General features: G+C 45.9%; 1 protein-coding gene across 1 annotated transcript in view; it reads right to left on the minus strand.

The window, feature by feature from the left end:
* The window catches only part of LOC126455917 (cubilin-like), a 460,250-nt gene that overhangs the window by 102,528 nt on the left and 332,368 nt on the right, over positions 1–25,354 (minus strand). The window contains exon 5 of the mRNA XM_050091674.1: positions 15,944–16,161. Within this exon, the coding sequence (XP_049947631.1) occupies positions 15,944–16,161 (218 nt within the window). The remainder of the gene's footprint in view (positions 1–15,943; positions 16,162–25,354) is intronic.

Below are 25,354 nucleotides of genomic sequence, written 5' to 3' on the forward strand. Positions count from 1 at the left end.
GCTTTATTTCTTCAGCATACTATTTTAAAGTAGGAAGTGCAAAATGGCTAAGCAGGGATGGCTAGAGGACAAATGTAAGGATGTAGAGGCTTGTCTCACTAGGGGTAAGATAGATACTGCCTACAGGAAAATTAAAGAGACCTTTGGAGAGAAGAGAACCAATTGTATGAATATCAAGAGCTCAGATGGAAACCCAGTTCTAAGCAAAGAAGGGAAGGCAGAAAGGTGGAAGGAGTATATAGAAGGTTTATACAAGGGCGATGTACTTGAGGACAATATTATGGAAATGGAAGAGGATGTAGATGAAGATGAAATGGGAGATAAGATACTGCGTGAATAGTTTGACAGAGCACTGAAAGACCTGAGTCGAAACAAGGCCCTGGGAGTAGACAACATTCCATTAGAACTACTGATGGCCTTGGGACAGCCAGTCATGACAAAACTCTACCATCTGGCGAGCAAGATGTTAGAGACAGGCGAAATACCCACAGACTTCAAGAAGAATATAATAATTCCAATCCCAAAGAAAGCAGGTGTTGACAGATGTGAAAATTACCGAACTATCAGTTTAATAAGTCACAGCTGCAAAATACTAACGCGAATTCTTTACAGACGAATGGAAAAACTGGTAGAAGCGGACCTCGGGGAAGATCAGTTTGGATTCCGTAGAAATGTTGGAACACGTGAGGCAATACTAACCTTACGACTTATCTTAGAAGAAAGATTAAGAATAGGCAAACCAACGTTTCTAGCATTTGTAGACTTAGAGAAAGCTTTTGACAACGTTAACTGGAATACTCTCTTTCAAATTCTGAAGGTGGCAGGGGTAAAATACAGGGAGCGAAAGGCTATTTACAATTTGTACAGAAACCAGATGGCAGTTATAAGAGTCGAGGGGCATGAAAGGGAAGCAATGGTTGGGAAAGGAGTGAGACAGGGTTGTAGCCTCTCCCCGATGTTATTCAATCTCTATATTGAGCAAGCAGTAAAGGAAACAAAAGAAAAATTCGGAGTAGGTACTAAAATTCATGGAGAAGAAGTAAAAACTTTAAGGTTCGCCGATGACATTGTAATTCTGTCAGAGACAGCAAAGGACTTGGAAGAGCAGTTGAATGGAATGGACAGTGTCTTGAAAGGAGGATATAAGATGAACATCAACAAAAGCAAAACGAGGATAATGGAATGTAGTCAAATTAAATCGGGTGATGCTGAGGGGATTAGATTAGGAAATGAGACACTTAAAGTAGTAAAGGAGTTTTGCTATTTAGGGAGTAAAATAACTGATGATGGTCGGAGTAGAGAGGATATAAAATGTAGACTGGCAATGGCAAGGAAATCGTTTCTGAAGAAGAGAAATTTGTTAACATCGAGTATAGATTTAAGTGTCAGGAAGTCGCTTCTGAAAGTATTTGTATGGAGTGTAGCCATGTATGGAAGTGAAACATGGACGATAACCAGTTTGGACAAGAAGAGAATAGAAGCTTTCGAAATGTGGTGCTACAGAAGAATGCTGAAGATAAGGTGGGTAGATCACGTAACTAATGAGGAGGTATTGAATAGGATTGGGGAGAAGAGAAGTTTGTGGCACAACGTGACTAGAAGAAGGGATCGGTTGGTAGGACATGTTTTGAGGCATCAAGGGATCACAAATTTAGCATTGGAGGGCAGCGTGGAGGGTAAAAATCGTAGAGGGAGACCAAGAGATGAATACACTAAGCAGATTCAGAAGGATGTAGGTTGCAGTAGGTACTAGGAGATGAAAAGCTTGCACAGGATAGAGTAGCATGGAGAGCTGCATCAGACCAGTATCAGGACTGAAGACCACAACAACAACAACAACAACAACAACAACTATTTTAAAGTGTCTGTGCATCTTCCTGTAGCGACCGCAGCTATCATCTGGCGTGTGTTGTGTTAGTGTGTGAGTATCAATCGCAGTGGAAGTGTCAATTTTCGCGCGTGCGCCAAGTACTTCCACGTGTTCCGCTAGGGGCGCTGTGTTCTGTACTTATGATGTGCACAACTTTCGTTCCTTGTTTTGTTACTTTTTGTATTTTGGTTATTCCGTATTTTTTATCCTTAGTCTTGTAGGGGCTCCTATGTACAATTTACCCAGTAACGCAAGTAAATAACGAGCTCTGGAAACGCAAATGATCTGTTCTGCTATTCGTAGTCTCGCGAGCCGGTATTTAGCGTCCATCTTCGTGAGCTCTTTAAATACAACACAAAGGCGACTGCATCCGTCCACCATCCCTACAAATCCTTGATCAGCCCCATCCTTTGTTATGCCAGCGTTGCTTGGATTTCCGCCCCTCCCAGGTTCTATAAAGCCCTCCAAATCCTCGAACGTCATGCACTCCACCTCGCCTTCTGCATCCGCCCCCCATCCCCCATGGGCATCCTCTACGACCTCATCCCCTTTCCCCAACTTATCCTTTTGCTTGAACACATCCGCACCCTTATATTGTTCGCCGACTCGATCCCCCTCAGCCCCTGGTGTCTCACTTACTGTCCACCCCCAGCCATCTCCTCACAATCCACCTCCTTTCCCAAAGCAACTTTCAGCATCTGTCCCTCCCTGATGATGAGCTTCGTCCTGACGTCTACCCTTCCTACCAACTCTAACCCCACCTTCCTCCTGCCTCCTCCTCAGGGCTCCCTCTTCTCCCTCTTCCTTCTCCTGAGCGTCTTTCCCCTTCCTATGCCCCCCCTCTCTCTCTCTCTCTCCTCCCCTTTAGTGTCTCTGCACTCTTTCCTGCCTTGTCTTCCATCTCGCACCCTGCCCATCTCCTACATCTTGGTGCGTCCTCTGACCCCCCCCCCCCTTTTCCTCTTCCTCCAGCTCCCCATCCCTCATCCCCTCTTTTTTCCTCCTCTCCGACCTCCAGTCCTTCGGCAGGTCCCTACCAGCGGTTTTTATCCTTTGTGAGTGTTCTGTCGCCTCCAGTGGTTTTGTTTATTAAGAGTCTCTCTCTGTGTGATTTTTATGCTGTGACCAACTATTAACTGGTGTTTGACTCCTTTGATTTTAAGTATGCAACGAATTGCCAGGTGAGTTCTTTTAACTTTATGTCAACTTTTTAATTGTCCCTATATTAGTGTGTATTGTAACTCCTATCATCCTCATTTACTGTATTTTTATGTCCCCCTTTTTACCCCCATATTTTATGTAAGAGTTCCCGTTGTAGTTTTGTTAAAGGCTTTTGGCTGAAGAGCTGTGGACTGTGCTGCTGTGGGCTGTGCTGTGCTGGAACAAGTAAATGAAATTACAATAAAGGAAAAAAAAGAGCTCTGTAGAAATCATCATAGGCTGCACCGCCATCTCCTTCCGTCTCCATGATTTCTACATCACCATTTATGGTCGTCCCACCCAGTTCACCCCTTCCCTGCGACACCTTCGCCTCACCCTTGATCATCACCTCACCTGAATCCCTCATCTCCTGACCATCCAGCAGAAAGCCCCTACCTGCCTGCTGAAACTCCTTCCAGCTTCCTCTACAGCTACAAATCCCTAATCCGTCCTATCAACTGTTATCCTAGTGTTGCCTGGATCTTCAACAACCCCCCCCCCCCTTTTTAAGGCCATCGAAATCCTTGACTGCCATACCCTCCGCCTTCCCTTCGATACATGCCTTCCATCCCCCACATGGATTTTGTACAAATTCATCCCCTTCCCCCACCTCCTCCTTTTCCTCCAACATCTCTGCATCCTTTACACTGTCTGCAGGCTTGATCACCTCCACCCCTGCCTCTCCTCCCTCCGCCCATTCCCGCGCCTCTATCACTGTATCCAACCCTCTCTCCATCTTCACACCTTCCATATCCTTCATCAGGGCAATGTCCAGCTCCTATCCCACCTGGATGATGAACTTCACCATGACGTCTACACTTCTTACTAACTATAGCCCAGCCTTGTTGGAGCCCCTCCTCAGGGCCCCTCCTCTCCCCCTTCCCCCTGAGCAGCTTTTCCTCCTCCCCCCCCCCCCCTGAGTCTCTGCACTCCCTTCTTGGCTTTTTTCCTCTCCCATCCTTCCCTCCCCAGCCCCCTTCCGTGCTCTCCATCCCATCCTCCATCGCCCTTCTTCTAGCACCACTCCTTCCCCTCTAGTCCCTTCTCCCTCATGTCCCCACCCCTAGCAGATCCTCCCAGTCTTTTATTCATCATCGAGTGTGCTGCGTCAGTGTTCGTTTCTGTGCAGTTTACAGTGTTGTCCAGTGGTGTGGTTTTTAATCGTGTGCTAAACTTTTACATTGTTTTGTTGTCCGTGGTTTCTCCATGCTGTGCGGCCCATTGTGTGACTGTTTTAATCGTTCTGTCACTTGCTATGCTCCTGCCATACTTGTGTCTTTTAATTCTTATAGTATGTGTTTTTTTGTGCATTATACTTTCTTGTTTTTTATCTCGATTGTACAGTCACCCCTTTTTTGTGTACTTTCTTCCACTATGCTCCCCCTTGTTCATATCTCTGTTCGCCCATGTTTCTCATTTGTATGGTTTTAAATGTCCTTCTGGCAATCGTAACGTCTCTAGGCTGCAGAGCAGCACCTATGCTGCTGCTGGCCCGCCCCAGATGGGAATTGAAAATGCAATAAAGGAGAAAAAAGCTGTGTATTTGGCATTCTACGATCTTGTAGTGTTCGAGATATTCTAGTGTACGTGTTATTCTTGTAGCATGGAGGTAGAGTCTCAACGGCGGATTCTCATAAACAGATCCAAACTGGTGACGCTGACGTGATCCATCGCCTGGTCTTACATAACACAAGTAAACAAGAAAATGGATGAAAGTCTGGAGACTGTAAACCCTACTGTGCCCAGATTAGCCGTGAGGCTACAGCCAATCCTGCCGCACAACCCAATCTTGTGGTTCGGCCGGGTCCCGGCGAATTTTTTCTAGTCCGGCGAAACTGCAGATACTTCTAAATTCGCCTTGGTTGTGAGCCAATTGGAACAGCAATACACAATAAAGTTGAGGACACCGTTGCCATAACACCTGGTGAGAACGCATACGACCGCTTGAAGTCGAAACTTTTCGGCCACATTTCCACGTTACAAGAGAAGCGTGTTAGACAAGTATTGACCCAAGAGGATATCGGCGACTGATCACAATGCCTGCGGCATCTTAGAAGCTGATGCCGTATCTAATCAGCTGTTGGGTAGGATCTGGAGCTGTTGCTTCCCTCCATTACGGTATCAACAGCGCCGTGCGCGAGTACAGCAACCACGGTAGCGCGCGCCGAGTACGCGGGATTAGTGATGCAAGTCGATTAGCTGACGCAACAGATTAGCCAGCTAGTAGTGTATTGCATCGTCGGTGGATGTCGCAGCCTGCAACGGGATACACGGGTCTCTCGCAGTAAGGTCGCGTCTCGCTCGTTGCGCCGACACCTGATGCGCAGAAGGACGTCTGCTGGTAGAATCGGCGTTGCGGGGAGCGTGTGTAACGCTACACTGAACCATGCAGGTACCCAAACGCCAGCGAAAATCGACCGTAGGCGCTCGCTTCATCGGATTGCCAGCCGACGTCACACTGCCTGTTCATAGCAATCGACGCACCAGCCGTAAGTACCGGCTCCGTTTTATGCATCTACCCACATACGCTGATACATCGTTGTCGACCACGTATGACATTCTACCTGGCGGCCACAAATAACACGCCTAACTCCATGTACGACCTGCTCACAACAGAGCTGGATTTAAGCCTCCGCCGCGCCTTCCCATGCAATTTTACTGTGGCACACATGACTAAACCAATTGTAGTGGCGGATTTCTTGGCTTATTATAACATTTTGGCAGACATGTCCAATGCCCGCCTTGTAGACTAGACCACTGGGCTGACGGCGGCAGTCTTCCTTCGCCAGACACCCATCCAATCTGCCCCACTGATAACCACTGGGGAAGACGAATGCGCCGCTCTAGTAAAAGACCTTTCGGCGTTAACGAACCCACCAGGCACAGAGAAGGATATCCGACACAGCTCTGTCCATCACATCTAGACTGATGAGGGGCCGCCGATCTCGGGCCGACGTCGAAGACTAACGCCGGAGTAGATGAAGATAGCGACGGCTGAGTTCGATAATGTGATCAAAGAGGGCATTATGCATCCGTCTGATAGCCCCTTTTCTTCGGTCCTGCATCTTATTCCTAAGAAGTGCGGTGCATGGTGGCCTTGCGGAGTTTACAGAACTTCGATCACGGAATCGTGCTGAGGGTGGCGGAGTGCGTCTTTGGACAGCCGCAGATAGACTTCTAGGCCACCGCATTTGCACCCTCAGGCTCGCTACCATTGCCGGCAAGGTTGGGCTGAATCTGCTCCTGCGGCCACATGCACAGAATTAAAGCGCTATTTATGCATGCTGAACTTTTATCGAAGGTACCTGCTGCATGCAGCTGACGTTCAAAAGCCGCTGACAGCAGAACGGATCGGCCCGAAGGCTAAAGGCAACTTAGCAATTACCTGGGTAGACGATGTGACAGCAGCATTTGAGAAGTCTGAATAATCGATAGCGGATGGGGCATTGTTGGCACATCCTGAGCCTAATGCACTGTTAGCTGTGGTAATAGATGCGAGCCAGACGGCAGTGGGCGTCGTGCTTCAACAATGTGTCGATGAGGCACATCATTACAACTACAACTCCCGGACATCCCTGGCACTGGCGAACAACTGCATTGTGATGTATCCACAGCAAAGCCACATCCACATTCTAGCTTCCTTCGTGTGGCCAGGGGTGAAGAAGGACTGCAGAGAGTGGACGAAGTGCTGTCTACAGCGCCAATGTAGCAAGGTTACCAGGCGTGTTCATGCGCCAGTAGGTAGTTTCTCAGACATCACAGTGCACTTTTCACATGTCCACATCGACGTCGTCCGACCACTACCACCCTCGAATGACCAGCCCTACATTATTTACAGATTCACTGGTTGGCCTGAAGGAATTCCGATAGACAACATCTTGGCCGAAACTTTGGCTCAGGCCTTCGTAACGCATTGGATCTCGCAGTTTCGTTGCCCTCTTCATTTCACAACAGACAGAAGCAGACAATTTGAGTCCGAGTTTTTGGCAAAACTAGCAACACTTTGTTGCTTGAACCATCACTGGATGGCCATCTACCATCCGGCCGGCAACAGATTGGTGAAATGATGGCACAGAACTCTGGCTGGACTGAGGCTCTGGCAGTTGTCCTCCTCGGGCTTCCGAACATCTACAGACCAGACCTGGGTAGTTCCTCGGCAGAGCCAATATATGGGGATAACTGAGACTACCCCGCGACAAGCCGGCCGGAGTGGCCGTGCGGTTCTAGGCGCTGCAGTCTGGAACCGAGCGACCACTACGGTCGAATCCTGCCTCAGGCATGGATGTGTGTGATGTCCTTAGGTTAGTCAGGTTTAAGTAGTTCTAAGTTATAGACGACTGATGACCTCAGAAGTTAAGTCGCATAGTGCTCAGAACCATTTGAACCCTGCGACTTCTTAGAAGCTGCTCCATGACAAGAGATCGACGCTCGTTGGGCGCCTCATAGAGCACATAGAGAAAAAACGTTTCCCCCTCCTCCCAGCCATCCAGACACGGCACTAGTCTGCTGTTAACACACAAGGACCTCAGCTCATGTTCATACGGGATGCTGCTACATAGCGTTGGGATCAGACCGTCTCTCCAGCCACATTATGTTGGTCAACTCCAGATTGTCAGCAGGGGAGACCGCGCCATCGACATTCTCTTCAGTGCGAAATATACCACGGTCACTGTAGACAACGTGAAGCCGGGTGGCTTGTTCCATGAGCTGCTACCATCCGTGGGCCAAAATCTACCTCTCCCCTCACCGCTCCTGTTCCCCAGAAATGACCCGGACAACCCCACCGCCTTCTTGAGCAACTTCTGCACCAAACCGCACCACGAGATCTGGCCGGCATCTGTACTTTCTGGAGCGGTTTCTAGATGGCGCTCTGTTCCCGCCGGGGTGAGGGGGGGGGGGGGGTCGTGGAAGGGGGGAGGGGCCGCTGTTGTAGCGACTACAGTCATCTTCTGGGGTGTGCTGTTTCAGTGCGCGAGTGTCAACCCGACTTCAAGGAGCGCTTTCCTCGTCAAGTAGTGCCACATGTTCTGCCAAGGGCGCTGTGTTTTGTTTTTGCAATGCACAGAGCTTTTATTCTTTGTTTTTACATTTTGTATGTTGGTTATTTCACATTTTTTTAGTCAGGTATTGGTTCCTATGTTTTATAAGAAGTGCGCTAAAGATCTCTTGTGCATTCCAAATAGTCATTTGGGGTTAGGATGCTATCCAGGCCTGATCTCTGTGCAAGCCGTCCTCTCAGTTTTACGTAATTTTTGAGTTCTTTATGTGTGACAGTTTGACTGTTAACTTTTTTGTGGTGTTTGTAATAAAGGCACCGTAATTGCTTCCAGGATTTTACTTTAAGGAGATTAGCTTCCTCATTTCCACTTAACGCCATACAGGTTGATTGTTTGCATCTCTGAATGCACGCAGTTCAAATGGTTCAAATGGCTCTGAGTACTGTGGGACTTAACATCTGAGGTCATCAGTCCCCTAGAACTTAGAACTAATTAAACCTAACTAACCTAAGGACAACACACACACCCATGCCCGAGGCAGGATACGAACCAGCGACCGTAGCGGTCGCACGGTTCCAGACTGAAGCGCCTAGAACCGCTCGGCCACACCGGCCGGCAACGCACGCAGCAGTGCCACAAAAACGGACGGGGATGAGTCCTCAGAGTCGACTCACTTAGCCGACCCAGGAAAGGTTTAACTTCAAGGGGAACGTTCATGAAAAACACACTCTATATAAGAGGTGCACCAAATCCACAGTTCTGAAGGTAGGGCAATGAAGTTTTGTACCATACTTTACATGAAATTAATATGTTTACTCTTTAGCTTCTTGGCTATATATATATAAATTTTGGTTGGCAGGAGAGCCAACACCGTGTTACTAGAGGAGGCCGAAAGGCACACGTTTAGCTGATGCAGGCTGGCGTGAGGTCTGGAACAGTACAAGGAAATTAGAATTTAGAAAAACGGACGTAGCTGGTGGAATACTTAACTTTAACCCATTAACGGTGAACGTCGGTCTTTACGGTACATGAATCAATATCAATAGTAACTGATAATGGCGCCTTGCTAGGTCGTAGCAAATGACGTAGCTGAAGGCTATGCTAAACTATCGTCTCGGCAAATGAGAGCGTATTTTGTCAGTGAACCATCGCTAACAATGTCGGTTGTACAACTGGGGCGAGTGCTAGGAAGTCTCTCTAGACATGCCGTGTGGCGGCGCTCGGTCTGCAATCACTGACAGTGGCGCCACGCGGGTCCGGCGTATACTAACGGACCGCGGCCGATTTAAAGGCTACCACCTAGCAAGTGTGGTGTCTGGCGGTGACACCACAATATATATATATATATATATATATATATATATATATATATATAATTTTACGTTCAAAAAATAGTATATGTACCTTTTTCACAAAATATTGAAGAAATTTTTAGAAAAGTTCACTCTGATTAATCTGTTTGCATATAGTAAGCTTCTCTCATTAGGGTATTTTAATGTATCGAATATGGGTGTTTTAATAATTTTAGTTACAACTCTATAATTATAATGTAAATCTCATGCAAAATTCCAGGCACTTATTTTCATATCTCATCTTACACTCAGAATTTTAGAATTTACCCTTGAGGCGAAATTTGCTGTATTCACAGAAATAAGTGTACAAAATTTCGTATTCTAGCTTTCATAGATTCTGAGAAAAGTACATAAATTTTAAGAACATAATTTTCAGGAAGTGCAATTTAGTATTCAACTTAACGTTTGTTCTTATGTCACCCCTTTGAAAAGGCCCCAGATTTGTACTAAGCGTCCTCTTTCCATTCAAGGTTTCTCTTCTGGTTTCTTGTTTTCTGTCTTCTTTCCCTCACCATGTCTTTCTCTCAGCTGCAGAGTGGCGCTGTTTCTCTCAAAATGTCTTGAGTGAAATCTCGAGAATTTAACGCCCATTCTCTGAAATACCTTCATCTTCTCATGTTTACTAAGTTCCCATTACTAAATACAATAACTGCATCGTAAGCTCCAATTCTGGCAACTGTAGTAGACGAAAATTTAGTTTTAGAGCATCATTCTAATCATTGGATTTTTTTTTTTTTTAAAGAAAGCTCAGGAATGGATCGGCCAGAAACCTGTGTGTAACAAAGCAAATTATTACGACTTGTCGTCTTGCACTGAAAGCGTACCATTCCGTGGAGCCCGGAGGAGAGCAGATTTTGGTTCTCTCGCTGCCACAGCTCACGCTGGTTACTGCGACGAACGAGCCGTGTACTTGATTAACGCTGCGTGCAGAAAGTTACACATACTCTCTATGAATCTGAAGAAGTGCTGTTAAATATGAATTAATCATTTTCATACTTAGTATACAAAATGCTCTGGATAACACAACCATACTGTTAAAATTTCGAATCAAAAGCTTCCATACTTTCGGAGCTATAAATTTTTACCTAAAATGCATAGTCACCGTGCTGGCATTATAGAACCGAGTTAGGGACTCTAATATATTCATCTATAGTACCAACTAAAACTGCAGCCAGGAGGATAGGTTCATGTAACCTAATTTTCCGGAATTTTCTTTAGTTTAATTACCACAGATTTTTGATATAATTAAAACACTGAAAAATTATTATTTCACTGTATTTTTTATTGTGTGAGTGTTTTGGAGAGACGGTGGGAGTGAATGGGGAACATTCGTAAAGTGAGAATGTGGTGATATTTTATTAAATCTATGTAAATTTAAGCGTGAGAAAGTGTTGTGGGATAGGGTAATTTGTGATGCATGGCCGAGTGAGCACGATTTTGTAAAAGGCAACCAGAAGGGGGCGTGTAGTATTAAATTTGTTAGTAATTTATTTTGTGGAAATAAATCGTATTTTGTCTTTGTTAAATTTTGTTTGGTTTCGGAATTATGAAAATTGTAGTCTAAATTACTTGTGGTAATGTGATTGGCTGGCATTAGAAATACCGCGAGTATAGATGTGCTCAAGATGATCTCATTAACTGCTTAACATAGCCAACAGGAATTCAGCATTTCCCGAGCGTTTTAGAAGGGCTTTGTGCTTTAGATCAAGGAGCCGAGAGAGTCACTCGGGAGCCGACTTCTGGTAAACACCTACACTCCTGGAAATGGAAAAAAGAACACATTGACACCGGTGTGTCAGACCCACCATACTTGCTCCGGACACTGCGAGAGGGCTGTACAAGCAATGATCACACGCACGGCACAGCGGACACACCAGGAACCACGGTGTTGGCGCTAGCTGCGCAGCATTTGTGCACCGCCGCCGTCAGTGTCAGCCAGTTTGCCGTGGCATACGGAGCTCCATCGCAGTCTTTAACACTGGTAGCATGCCGCGACAACGTGGACGTGAACCGTATGTGCAGTTGACGGACTTTGAGCGAGGGCGTATAGTGGGCATGCGGGAGGCCGGGTGGACGTACCGCCGAATTGCTCAACACGTGGGGCGTGAGGTCTCCACAGTACATCGATGTTGTCGCCAGTGGTCGGCGGAAGGTGCACGTGCCCGTCGACCTGGGACCGGACTGCAGCGACGCACGGATGCACGCCAAGACCGTAGGATCCTACGCAGTGCCGTAGGGGACCGCACCGCCACTTCCCAGCAAATTAGGGACACTGTTGCTCCTGGGGTATCGGCGAGGACCATTCGCAACCGTCTCCATGAAGCTGAGCTACGGTCCCGCACACCGTTAGGCCGTCTTCCGCTCTCGCCCCAACATCGTGCAGCCCGCCTCCAGTGGTGTCGCGACAGGCGTGAATGGAGGGACGAATGGAGACGTGTCGTCTTCAGCGATGAGAGTCGCTTCTGCCTTGGTGCCAATGATGGTCGTATGCGTGTTTGGCGCCGTGCAGGTGAGCGCCACAATCAGGACTGCATACGACCGAGGCACACAGGGCCAACACCCGGCATCATGGTGTGGGGAGCGATCTCCTACACTGGCCGTACACCACTGGTGATCGTCGAGGGGACACTGAATAGTGCACGGTACATCCAAACCGTCATCGAACCCATCGTTCTACCATTCCTAGACCGGCAAGGGAACTTGCTGTTCCAACAGGACAATGCACGTCCGCATGTATCCCGTGCCACCCAACGTGCTCTAGAAGGTGTAAGTCAACTACCCTGGCCAGCAAGATCTCCGGATCTGTCCCCCATTGAGCATGTTTGGAACTGGATGAACCGTCGTCTCACGCGGTCTGCACGTCCAGCACGAACGCTGGTCCAACTGAGGCGCCAGGTGGAAATGGCATGGCAAGCCGTTCCACAGGACTACATCCAGCATCTCTACGATCGTCTCCATGGGAGAATAGCAGCCTGCATTGCTGCGAAAGGTGGATATACACTGTACTAGTGCCGACATTGTGCATGCTCTGTTGCCTGTGTCTATGTGCCTGTGGTTCTGTCAGTGTGATCATGTGATGTATCTGACCCCAGGAATGTGTCAATAAAGTTTCCCCTTCCTGGGACAATGAATTCACGGTGTTCTTATTTCAATTTCCAGGAGTGTATGTTAAATCGCTCTGATGAAATTCGAACCAAAATGAAGAATTTCGCACGTTTGCTCGGTTCTCGTGTTGTTGACGAAGAGCGACTACAGTGTTGAGAATTTTATGAAAGATAGAACTTTGTGAGTGGTTTATTTTAGCAGATACTCGGGTGTGAACATTTCAAGTCGTAAATAAATCTCGCGTGGCGTGTTTCGTGCAGATTACGAGACGTTGTGGTGAGCATTTCTGTACAAGAAGCTTATTGAACGACTGAATGTGTTAACTCGCATGTAGTCGTAGATCAATAACTGTTTAGGACGTTTAAAATATCAAATCGGACTGAATATCTTCTGGTTGCTTTTGGGTGTGACCTTGTTACAGAGACAGTCAATAACATTGCGTACATTGGTTACTGTCACATCACCGAAGTTAAGCACTGACGGGCGTGACCAGTCCGGATCCGCCGCATATAGTTGGATGTTTTCCTTTTGCCTTCATGTCAGAGCGGACTGAAGGGAAGGTGGCTTAAAGTCCCTGATCACCCGCCTTGGACGCAATGGCATGGATTAAATTTCAGATCTCCCCGTAGTGTCACATGAAATGACGGCATGCGACGCTGTTGATGTTGGTCCGTATGGTTGGACGCGAAGGATAGAAAACAGCTTCCGGAGTCAGGTGCTTGAACCTACCCTTCACAGTCTCCCAGCCATCCATGCCATACGACTTACTTTACTTGTAGAAATGCAGTCCAAGAGTCCAAGCCTAAGAATTCTTGTTCGCTATAAGTTTGGGACAATTTACAATAGATTTTTTTGTTTACCTAACCTGGCAAAGTAAGGGCTGTCACGACTTCTCTTACATGTAAGCAGGCACTGTGCGTTTGCTGCATTACGTTCATTATGATGAGTATGTTATAAGTTACATCTAATATGCGATATCATACATTTGTTAAGTTCTGTCATACACTTTTGGCTCGCCAAGTCAACCTGTCCAGTGCAACTGTCGGAAAATGTTGTAACCGTTTACTCACTTCCATGTAACAAATATTGTATGCTATCGCATATAAGATATAACATATAACATGCTTATCATAATAAGAGTAATGCAACAAGTACACAGTGCCTGCTTAGAGGTAAGAGAGGTTCAGATAGCCCTTATTTTGCTAGCTTACGTAAGTAAAAAATTATAAATAAATCTATTTTACGTCGTTCCAAACATATAGCGACCAAGAATTCTTACGTTATGACCCTTGGACTGCACTTATAGAAGTAAAGTAAAGTCGAATGGCATAGATGGCTGGGAGACCCTGAAGTGCACGTTTAGACACCTGACTTCGAAAGGTGTTTTCTATCCTTCGCCTCCAACCATGTGACTCACCATCAATAGTGTCGCATTCCCTCACTTTATGAGACGCTGCGGAGAGATTTGAAATTTAATCCATGCCATTGCGTGGCAGCAAGAAGATGCTACGATATGGAAATGATTAGCTTTTCAGTGCATTCACACAAGTTTGGCGCCGCTGGCGACACCTACAACGTGCTGATAGGAAAGTTTCCAACAGATTTCTCATACACAAACAGCAGTTGCCCGGTGTTGCCTGGTGAAACGTTGTTGTGATGCCTCGTGTAAGGAGGAGAAATGCGTACCATCACGTTTCGATCTATGATGGAGGTCGGATTGTAGCCTATCGCGATTGCGGTTTATCGTATCGCGACATTGCTGCTCGCGTTGGTCGAGATCCAATGACTGTTAGCAGAATATGGAATCGGTGGGTTTAGGAGGGTAATAAGGAACGCCGTGCTGGATCCCAACGGCCTCGTATCACTAGCAGTCGAGATGACAGGCATCTTATCTGCATGGCTGCAACGGATCGTGCAGCCACGTCTCGATCCCTGTCCTCGATTTGTGCAATGAATACCCGTTTATCATCTGCATTTCTTCTTGGTGTAGCAATTTTAATGGCCAGTAGTATAATATTCCTGTAATAAGCGTAGAAATAGAATAAAGATTGAACAAATTTGACTTTCATAGCTTCACGGTACATAGAATCAAAATATTAAATTAAACAAGCACGTAAAAGAAAACTAGTCTTTCCACGATTCGCTGTTTTTCTCGAAAAGTGATAAGTGGCTGAATACTGCAAAAAAATCACCAGCAGTCTCCTATTAAGTCTAATTTTTTTGAAACGCTGTTCGTAAATCATGTTGTAATCGGGGATCATACCAGTATTTAGGCGAAAACGAGGTTAAAGGGCTCTGTTTTTCGAGTTAATATTTGTTTCTCTTTTCAAAGTCTACAAGTAGACACAGGCAGCAGATAAGCCGGTTTCTGATTTCATTGTTTATTATGCATGAATTGCTGTTACGTTTTTAATTTATTATTTATTACTGTTACCGTGAATTGTCCGCAGCTCGTGGTCTTGCGCTAGCGTTCTCGCTTTCCGCGCTCGGGGTCCCGGGTTCTATTCGCGGCGGGGTCAGAGATTTTCCCTGCCTCGAGATGACTGGGTGTTGCTGTGTCATCTTCTTTATCATTCATCCCCATTACGGTCGGAGGAAGGTAATGGCAAACCACCTCCACTGGAACCTTGCCTAGTCGGCGGTGCGGGTCTCCGGCATCGTCCCCTACGCTCCTCGGAATATGAGACCTCATCATCATCACCACGATTTCCTTCCATTTTTTATTATTACACAGAAATGGCTTACGAATCCCTAATCTTCTAAAGAAAATGAAGCATTGCACTTCACTGCTACATCACTTTGTAAAAATATTTGCAGACTGGAGTTGATGACATTCGTCAATACAAAGAATGTCCAGCGACGACAACGAGAAACTACCGTACAGATCAGGTGAGGGTATTCTTGTACACCCCTCGTACACACGTACCTTAAGCCACGACACACGTCGAAATGGTAATTACTGTCGCAACACTGTTGTACCAACTCTTGTGCTACGTGTTTGTTGCTCGTTTCCGTCGGTATTGTCACAGAATACCACTAATGGCTTTTCTCATTTTCTGTAATTACGCAATATTTCGAATAAACGCGAAATTTATGAATAAAAATTACTCCATCTTTGAAAAAATGTTTATCTGAAAACAAACAATTTGTGATATGGTTAACTGGTATTTCGGTTATTACTACAAAATAAAAAGAACACCTGTTAACAAATACCGAAAATGTTGTTTACTCAGAGGTTAAAATACCGGAATCGGTTTTAACTGGACGAATTTCCCGTCCCTAATAAGTACTTGTATTTTAGTCTTCTTCATCATTCGATTATCATTGTGGACGGTTGAAACTCGACAGACACTCTTTTCTTCGCGTGCTATCGCTGTTGTTTAGAGATGTGGAACTCGGGCAGTACACTGTGGGCTCACCTGCGTCTACGGTGTTGTAGTCAGAGTCGTTCTGGAAGTGGTAGGAGGCGCGGAAGCCCTGCCCGGGCCACCGGGAGCGCGCCACCAGCTCCACGAAGAGGCTGCGCCCTGTGGACAGCACCTCCAGCTGGGAGGCCTCGTCGCACAGCACCGCGATGGCCGCCGACAAGGGGCTCGGACCGTCAAACACCGACAGCCGGTCCTGGCTCTCCAGGCAGCTGGAACACCACGTACAGCACTCAGCACCGTGAAAGGGATGTAGCTCGCGGACAAAACAGATGGATGTATGTTTGGCAAACATGAGACATTAGGAAAACTATAGTTCATAATCTCGTTTCTTGGCTGCTCCGTGTGGTTGCCACAGCTGAGATAGGTACCACAGGCTTAAAATTTACAAAGAAAAAATTAGCAATATATAGGTAGCAATTTATTAATATCTTCCATTTAATTTTATTTTCCGTCTTGAGATGGTAATGTGTTTATCAGAGTCTCATATAGGTAGATCAGATAATACACGAACTAGAATCTTATGTTGATGTATACATCTACATCTACATCTGCATTTATACTCCGCAAGCCACCCAACGGTGTGTTGCGGGGGCACGTTACGTGCCATTGTCATTACCTCCCTTTTCTGTTCCAGTCGCGTATGGTTCGCGGGAAGAACGAGTGTCTGAAAGCCTCCGTGCGCGCTCGAATCTCTCTAATTTTACATTCGTGATCTCCTCGGCAGGTATAAGTAGGGGGAGGCAATATATTCGATACCTCATCCAGAAACGCACCCTCTCGAAACCTGGACAGCAAGCTACACCGCGATGCAGAGCGCCTCTCTTGCAGAGTCTGCCACTTGAGTTCGTTAAACATCTCCGTAAAGCTATCACGCTTACCAAATAACCCTGTGACGAAACGCGCCGCTCTTCTTTGGAACTTCTCTATCTCCTCCGTCAACGCGATCTGGTACGGATCCCACACTGATGAGCAATACTCACTTATAGGTCGAACGTGTGTTTTGTAAGCCACCTCCTTTGTTGATGGACTACATTTTCTCCCAATGAATCTCAACCTGGTACCCGCCTTACCAACAATTAATTTTATATGATCATTCCACTTCAAACCGTTCCGCACGCATACTCCCAGATATCTTACAGAAGTAACTGCTACCAGTGTTTGTTTCGCTATCACATAATCATACAATAAAGCATCCTTCTTTCTATGTATTCGCTATACATTACATTTGTCTATGTTAAGGGCCAGTTGCCACTCCCTGCACTAAGTGCCTATCCGCTGCAGATCTTCCTGAATTTCGCTGCAATTTTCTAATGCTGCAACTTCTCTGTATACTCCAGCATCATCTGCGAAAAGCCGCATGGAACTTCCGACACTATCTATTAGGTCATTTATATATATTGTGAAAAGCAATGGTCCCATAACACTCCCCTGTGGCACGCCAGAGGTTACTTTAACGTCTGTAGACGTCTCTCCATTGAGAACAACATGCTTTGTTCTGTTTGCTAAAAACTCTTCAATCCAGACACACGGCTGGTCTGATATTCTGTAGGCTCTTACTATGTTTATCAGGCGACAGTGCGGAACTGTATCGAACGCCTTCCGGAAGTCAAGGAAAATAGCATCTACCTGAGAGCCTGTATCTAATATTTTCTGGGTCTCACACGGTCGCTCTTTCCGGAATCCATGTTGAATTCCTACAGAGTAGATTCTGGGTTTCCAAAAACGACATGATACCCGAGCAAAAAACGTTTTCTAAAATTCTACAACAGATCGATGTCAGAGATATAGGTCTATAGTTTTGCGCATCTGCTCGACGACCCTTCTTGAAGACTGGGACTACCTGTGCTCTTTTCCAATCATTTGGAACCTTCCATTCCTCTAGAGACTTGCGGTACTCAGTGTGGTGTCACCGCCAGACACCACACTTGCTAGGTGGTAGCCTTTAAATCGGCCGCGGTCCATTAGTATACGTCGGACCCGCGTGTCGCCACTGTCAGTGATAGCAGACCGAGCACCACCACACGGCAGGTCTAGAGAGACGTACTGGCACTCGCCCCAGTTGTACAGCCGACGTTCATAGCAATGGTTCACTGACAAATACGCTCTCATTTGCCGAGACGATAGTTAGCATGGCCTTCAGCTACATTTGCTACGACCTAGCAAGGCGCCGTATTCAATTGATATTTATTATGTGAAGCATGTATCATCAAGAGAGATGTTCTACAATTGTTGATTAAAGTTAAGTATTATATCAACTACGTACTTTATTTGCAATTCTCAAGATATTGTCCTGTTCCAGACCTCACGCCAGTCAGCGTGTAATTAAACGCGTGCATTTCGGCCTCCTCTAGGAACACAGTGTTGGCTCTTCTGCCAACACTACACTCGGCTGTTAGAAGGGGGGCAAGTTCTTTCGCGTACTCTGTGTAGAATCGAATTGGTATCCCGTCAGGTCCAGTGGACTTCCTTCTGTTGAGTGATTCCAGTTGCTTTTCAATTCCTTGGACACTTATTTCGATGTCAGCCATTTCTTCGTTTGTGCGAGGATTTAGAGAAGGAACTGCAGTGCGGTCTTCCACTGTGAAACAGATTTGGAAAAAGGTGTTTAGTATTTCAGCTTTAGGCGTGTCAACCTCTGTTTCAATGCCATCATCATCCCGGAGTGTCTGGATATGCTGTTTCGAGCCACTTACTGATTTAACGTAAGACCAGAACTTCCTAGGATTTTCTGTCAAGTCGGTACATAGAATTTTACTTTCGAATTCACTGAACGATTCACGCATAGCCATCCTTACGCTAACTTTGACATTGTTTAGCTTCTGTTTGTCTGAGAGGTTCTGGCTGCGTTTAGACTTGCAATGAAGCTCTCTTTGCTTTCGCAGTAGTTTCCTAACTTTGTTGTTGTACCACGCTGGGTTTTTCCCGTCCCTCACAGTTTTACTCCGCACGTAACTGTCTAAAACGCATTTTACGATTGCCTCGAAATTTTTCCATAAACACTCAACATTGTCAGTGTCGGAACAGAAATTTTCGTTTTGAACTGTTAGGTAGTCTGAAATCACTGAATCCCTGTTCTGCGCTTACAGAGTCGAAAAGTTTGGTATCCGCTTATCATGGGTAGATATTTACATCTGGTGGTCCTTTATTATTCCTTGGCGTGGCTCTGAGCACTATGGGACTTTACATCTGAGGTCATCAGTCCCCTAGAACGTACAACTACTTAAACCTAACTAACCTAAGGACATCACACACATCCATGCCCGAGGCAGGATTCTTATTCCTTGGAATCCGATGAACTCCTTTCTTCTTCCCAATCCGCTCGATTTCATTTTCAGTGCACTCATAATTACATCACTCACCCGCATGTTCTCTGATTTTGTTGTCTGTTTAGCTGTGTTAGTCAGTATGAAAGTTACATATGGTGAACAGCTAGCTTGAAATACATACGGATGACTGAAAATAATCAGAGAATTTTAAATCCAGAAGTGCTTTCACAAGAACCAATGGACATACATAGGGCAGTGGAGAAATAAAGCCACAAATGATGCCTAATACAAATGAATGAAATAAATTCAGTAATATGCAATATTAAAAATTCATTTCCAAAAGCGTGTTTAGTTAATCGTACAAACATATCAAATAGCACAAACTGTTACGTCTGTGCATTACCATAACTCCGTAACAAGCGATTTAGTTAATATAATAGCAAAGAAAATGTGATCAACTTGCTATTTTCTTAGAGCCCTGTCGTCAGTGTGTAAGAGACAATGCCTTTTAGTTATGTAATATTTCTATATGCATTCGATCTTTAGGTAAAAAAAATTTTTTTGAGGCCTTATACAGGGTGTTTGTAAATGACTATCGGGATTTTAACGCTTTATATTTATTACATTAAACTTACAGTTATAAATGATATGGCAAATGAAAGAGCAACTCAAACAGTTGTGTTGCACCAGTGTGCTTGCGCAGCGCTCAAAGATTCCGCCGCCGTCCGATAGACAGTGGTAGTAGCGAAGATATCCAAGCGCTGGATAGGCCATAAGGGGCCCAATGACAGGGCTTCCTTTGCATGGCCTCCACGTTCACCCGACCAAACGCCATGCGATTTTTTCCTTTGGGGCTTCATCAAGTATCGTGTGTATGTGCCTCCGCTACCAGCAGACCCCCCTGAATTAAGAAACCGGATCGAAGCAGCTGTTGCTACAAGCACTAAAGACACACTTATCAACTTTTAGGAAGAACTCGGATGTAGGCTTCATGTCTGCCGTGTGACAAATGGTGCTCACATTGAACATTTATTAGGTTCTTGGTAAAACTGTCTGAGTTGCTCTTTTATTTGACATATCATTTATAACTGTAAGTTTAATATAATAAATATTATAAAGCGTTAAAACCCTGATATTCATTTATCAACACCCTGTATACTTTTATATGAAACACCGACACAGACTGTAAACTATATGAAAGGGCCATTAAAATAAAACATTACCACACAAAAAAATGTCGCAGAAGGGGAGAATGGACAGAACTGAAACTTCACGGGTTGAAAAAGTATGTGACACTATTTCAATGATTATAACATAGAGTTAAATTTACTTAGGAATCGACAGTACGAGCACACCTATGAGTATGATGTTACAGCCACTCTGTGATCGATGCATGCACTTAATCGGGTGGCAAAGGAAAGCTGGTACATCAACTAAGCAATCTGACAACAACTACTGTATCTGGTCCTTCATATTATGGATAAGAAGTGCCTCAACATAATGAAGACAGTTCACAGAGACACGTGCCTGCATTAAAATACACTACTGGCCATTAAAATTACTACACCAAGAAGAGGTGCAGATGATGAACGGGTATTCATTGTACAAATATATTATACTAGAACTGACAAGTGATTACATTTTCACGTGATTTGGGTGCATAGATCCTAAGAAATCAGTACACAGAACAACCACCTCTGGCCGTAATAACGGCCTTGATACGCCTGGGGATTGAGTCAAACAGAGCTTGGATGGCGTGTACAGGTACAGCTGCCCATGCAGCTTCAACACGATACCACAGTTCATCAAGAGTAGTGACTGGAGTATTGCTCGGCCACCATCGACCAGACATTTTGAATTGGTGAGAGATCTGGAGAATGTGCTGGCCAGGGCAGCAGTCGAACATTTTCTGTATCCAGAAAGGCCCGTATAGGACCAGCAACATGCGGTCGTGCATTATCCAGCTGAAATGTAGGGTTCCGCAGGAATCGAATGAAGGGTAGAGCGACGGGTCGTAACACATCTGAAAAGTAACGTCCATTGTTCAAAGTCCCGTCAATGCGAACAAGAGGTGACCGAGACGTGTAACCAATGGCACCCCATACCATCACGCCGGGTGGTACGCCAGTATGGCGATGATGAATACACGCTTCCAATGTGCGTTCACCGCCATGTCACCAAACACGGATGCGACCATCATGATGCTGTAAACAGCACCTGGATTCATCCGAAAAAATGACGTTTTGCCATTCGTGCCCCCAGGTTCGTCGTTGAGTACACCATCGCAGGCGCTCCTGTCTGTGATGCAGCGTCAAGGGTAACCGCAGCCATGGTCTCCGAGGTGATAGTCCATACTGCTGCAAACGTCGTTAAACTGCTCGTGCAGATGGTTGTTGTCTTGTAAACGTCCCATCTGTTGACTCAGGGATTGAGACGTGTCTGCACGATCCGTTACAGCCATGCGGATTAGATGCCAGTCATCTCGACTGCTAGTGATACGAGGCTGTTGGGATCCAGCACGGCGTTTCGTATTACCCTTCTGAACCCAGCGATTCGATATTCTGCTAACGATCATTGGATCTCGACCGACGCGGGCAGAAATGTCGCGATACGAGAAACCGCAATCGCGATAGGCTACAATCCGACCTTTATCGAAGTCGGAAATGTGATGGTACGCATTTCTCCTCCTTACACGAGGCATCACAACAACGTTTCACCAGGCAACGACGGTCAACTGCTGTTTGTGTATGAGAAATCGGTTGGAAACTTTCCTCATGTCAGCACGTTGTAGGTGTCGCCTCCGGCGCCAACCTTGTGTGAAAGCTCTGAAAAGCAAATCATTTGCATATCACAGCATCTTCTTCCCGTCGGTTAAATTTCGTGTCTGTAGCACGTCATCTTCGTGGTGTAGCAATTTTAATGGATAGAAGTTTAGTACCGCGATACCGTCGCGTGAGGGGTAACATCTGAGGGCGTAAAAGGTGCGTGACATTAGTTGTACCGTCAGAATTTTCCCAATCCTTAGCAACCGTCATACCCTATAGTTCCTCACACCATGACTGTAGGAGTAACACCTCTGTGCCTCTGAGAAACTTCGGAAAAATGGGTCGTCTTCTTAGGCCACTGACATACTCCTTGACGATGGTCATGTGGGGGTAGTGTCCGCCCCGATAGCTGAAGCGTCAGCGTGACAGACTGCCGTCTTAAGGGGCCCGGGTTCGATTCCCGGCTGGGTCGGGGTTTTTCTCCGTTCAGGGACTGTTGTGTTGTCTTCATCATCATTCCATCCCCATCCGGCGCGAAGGTCGCCCAATGTGGCGTCGAATGTAATAAGACCTGTACCGAGGAGAACGGACCTGCCCCATAAGGGGCCTCCCGGCCAATGACGCCAAATGCTCATTTCCATGTGGGGTAGTGCAGCTCTGAGATTCATTGCTGTACTTAACGCGACGCCATTCACCAGCAATCCATGCTTCCTGGTCATGGCACCACAGCCAATGAAGCCGTTTCTCTTTGTGCTGCAGATGGGATCCTACGCATGTTGTGATAATTCTCTGTTGAGGCTGCTGCTAGTCTCCGACCAATGGTGTGAGATGACACAGAACGCTGTGGGGAGTCCAACCCTTGTTTCGCCGATGTGAAGGGGATACGATATTGCTTGGTGCACAATACTGTGATCCTAGTGTCTGTCAGACGTGGTTGGCCGGAAACTAGGCAAGTTTGGCTACACGTACGTTCCCACGCAGTCCAGTATTAGGTCACTGTGAGATACTGATTACCACCCCCCCCCCCCTCCCTCCCTCAAATCTAATGCCAGTTAAATGCAGACTCACAATGAGGCCCTCTTCAACTCTATCTGGTGATAATAAAGCTGTCCATACCATTATGCGGCATCTCCGCATCATGTGCAGTGGTTACTCAACATCTGACACTGTTCACGCTCCTTGAATACCCTACGTGGCCTGGTAAAAACACTAAACAAGAGCAATTATAATGCAGTACTGTGGCCATGCTACCTGTCAAGCAGAATTGTAAATCTAATCATTCACATACTTTCCGATGGTGTACACATGTCTGTAGTTGCGTACATTGACATTCAACCGCCGCGAGGGATTAGCCGAGCGGTCTTAGGCGCTGCAGTCATGGATTGTGCGGCTGGTCCCGGCGGAGGTTCGACTTCTCCCTCGGGCATGGGTGTGTGTGTTTGTCCTTAGGATAATTTAGGTTAAGTAATGTGTAAGCTTCGGGACTGATGTTCTTAGCAGTTAAGTCCCATAAGATTTCACACACATTTGAACATTTGATATTCGACCATTACTGCTCCCCTTGTTTATAAGGTCGTGTAGTTAAAAGTAGTAACCGTACTCCAAGCAACGCTCTTAACAGCTGTGATTTCAAACTGCACCATGTGAGTGCATTACCATTGTGTTGGGAATATCATTAGGAACACCAGGAGCCATAAAACAGACAGCAGCGTTCACGATCACTGAACAAGGGCCAAAATAAAATTACATTTTCGACAAGTATACAAATAAAAAACCCAAAGCACCATTTTCTACAGGGGATTAAATTTGTAGAATAAATTGTCAAAGGAGATTAAAGCAACAAGAATCCAAACATTTAAAAAGTTATTTAAATAATACCTCTTGAATAACTTACACTAAAGAGTCAAGAATAATTTAACTAACTTATAGTAGGTAGTGGTAAAAATTAAAATCGTTTATTGATAAACAGCATTCATTCTACAGTAATCGGTAACAGTTCAGTGGATCTTACTGTAGAATACTATGTCTACATCTACATCTACATCTACATTTATACTCCGCAAGCCACCCAACGGTGTGTGGCGGAGGGCACTTTACGTGCCACTGTCATTACCTCCCTTTCCTGTTCCAGTCGCGTATGGTTCGCGGGAAGAACGACTGTCTGAAAGCCTCCGTGCGCGCTCTAATCTCTCTAATTTTACATTCGTCATCTCCTCGGGAGGTATAAGTAGGGGGAAGCAATATATTCGATACCTCATCCAGAAACGCACCCTCTCGAAACCTGGCGAGCAAGCTACACCGCGATGCAGAGCGCCTCTCTACCAGAGTCTGCCACTTGAGTTTATTAAACATCTCCGTAACGCTATCACGGTTACCAAATAACCCTGTGACGAAACGCGCCGCTCTTCTTTGGATCTTCTCTGTCTCCTCCGTCAAACCGATGATGATGGATAATTATACACTCTTTCCATTTCTTTTAACGTCTCATTCACTGTGTTGACTCAGCGTCATCAGACGGCTCAAGAGCAACACGAAGAATTCAATGCAACAATCGTGGAAGTATCTTCAAGGTCCTGATGCCAGCCAAAACTCACTCACTCACTCACTCTCTCTCTCTCTCTCTCTCTCTGCCCCCCCCCTCTCTCTCTCTCTCTCTGCCCCCCCCCCTCTCTCTCTCTCTCTCTCTGCCCCCCCCTCTCTCTCTCTCTCTCTCTCTGCCCCCCCCTCTCTCTCCTCTCCCTCTCCCTCTCCCTCTCCCTCTCCCTCTCCCTCTCCCTCTCCCTCTCCCTCTCCCTCTCCCTCTCCCTCTCCCTCTCCCTCTCCCTCTCCCTCTCCCTCTCCCTCTCCCTCTCCCTCTCCCTCTCCCTCTCCCTCTCCCTCTCCCTCTCCCTCTCCCTCTCCCTCTCCCTCTCCCTCTCCCTCTCCCTCTCCCTCTCCCTCTCCCTCTCCCTCTCCCTCTCCCTCTCTCTCTCTCTCTCTCTCTCTCTCTGTGTGTGTGTGTGTGTGTGTGTGTGTGTGTGTGTGTGTGTGTGTGTTTCGTATAGTGTGTGTTTGTTGTGTGCACAGTGACTAGTAATGAGTGGTTTACAAATATGGATGAAACAAAACTGTGCACATCATATCAAACTGACAAGACTAACAAAACTAACAAGACAACATGTTAATCTAGAAGTCAATGAAACAATATTGTTGTAACTGCGAATTGATCTTCTTTAAAACTATGTCCTTTGTCAATTAAGATAACACGATTGGTCTCATTTTGTAACTGATCTTTGGATGAATACACAACTGATTGAAGTGCAGTTATATGGTAAATACAGTTGCACTGCGACTAAATAAATGTTCTTATGCATCAGTACTCAGTAAAGCCT

This window comes from Schistocerca serialis, chromosome 2 (genome assembly GCF_023864345.2).
Source record: "Schistocerca serialis cubense isolate TAMUIC-IGC-003099 chromosome 2, iqSchSeri2.2, whole genome shotgun sequence".
Lineage (NCBI taxonomy): Eukaryota > Metazoa > Arthropoda > Insecta > Orthoptera > Acrididae > Schistocerca > Schistocerca serialis.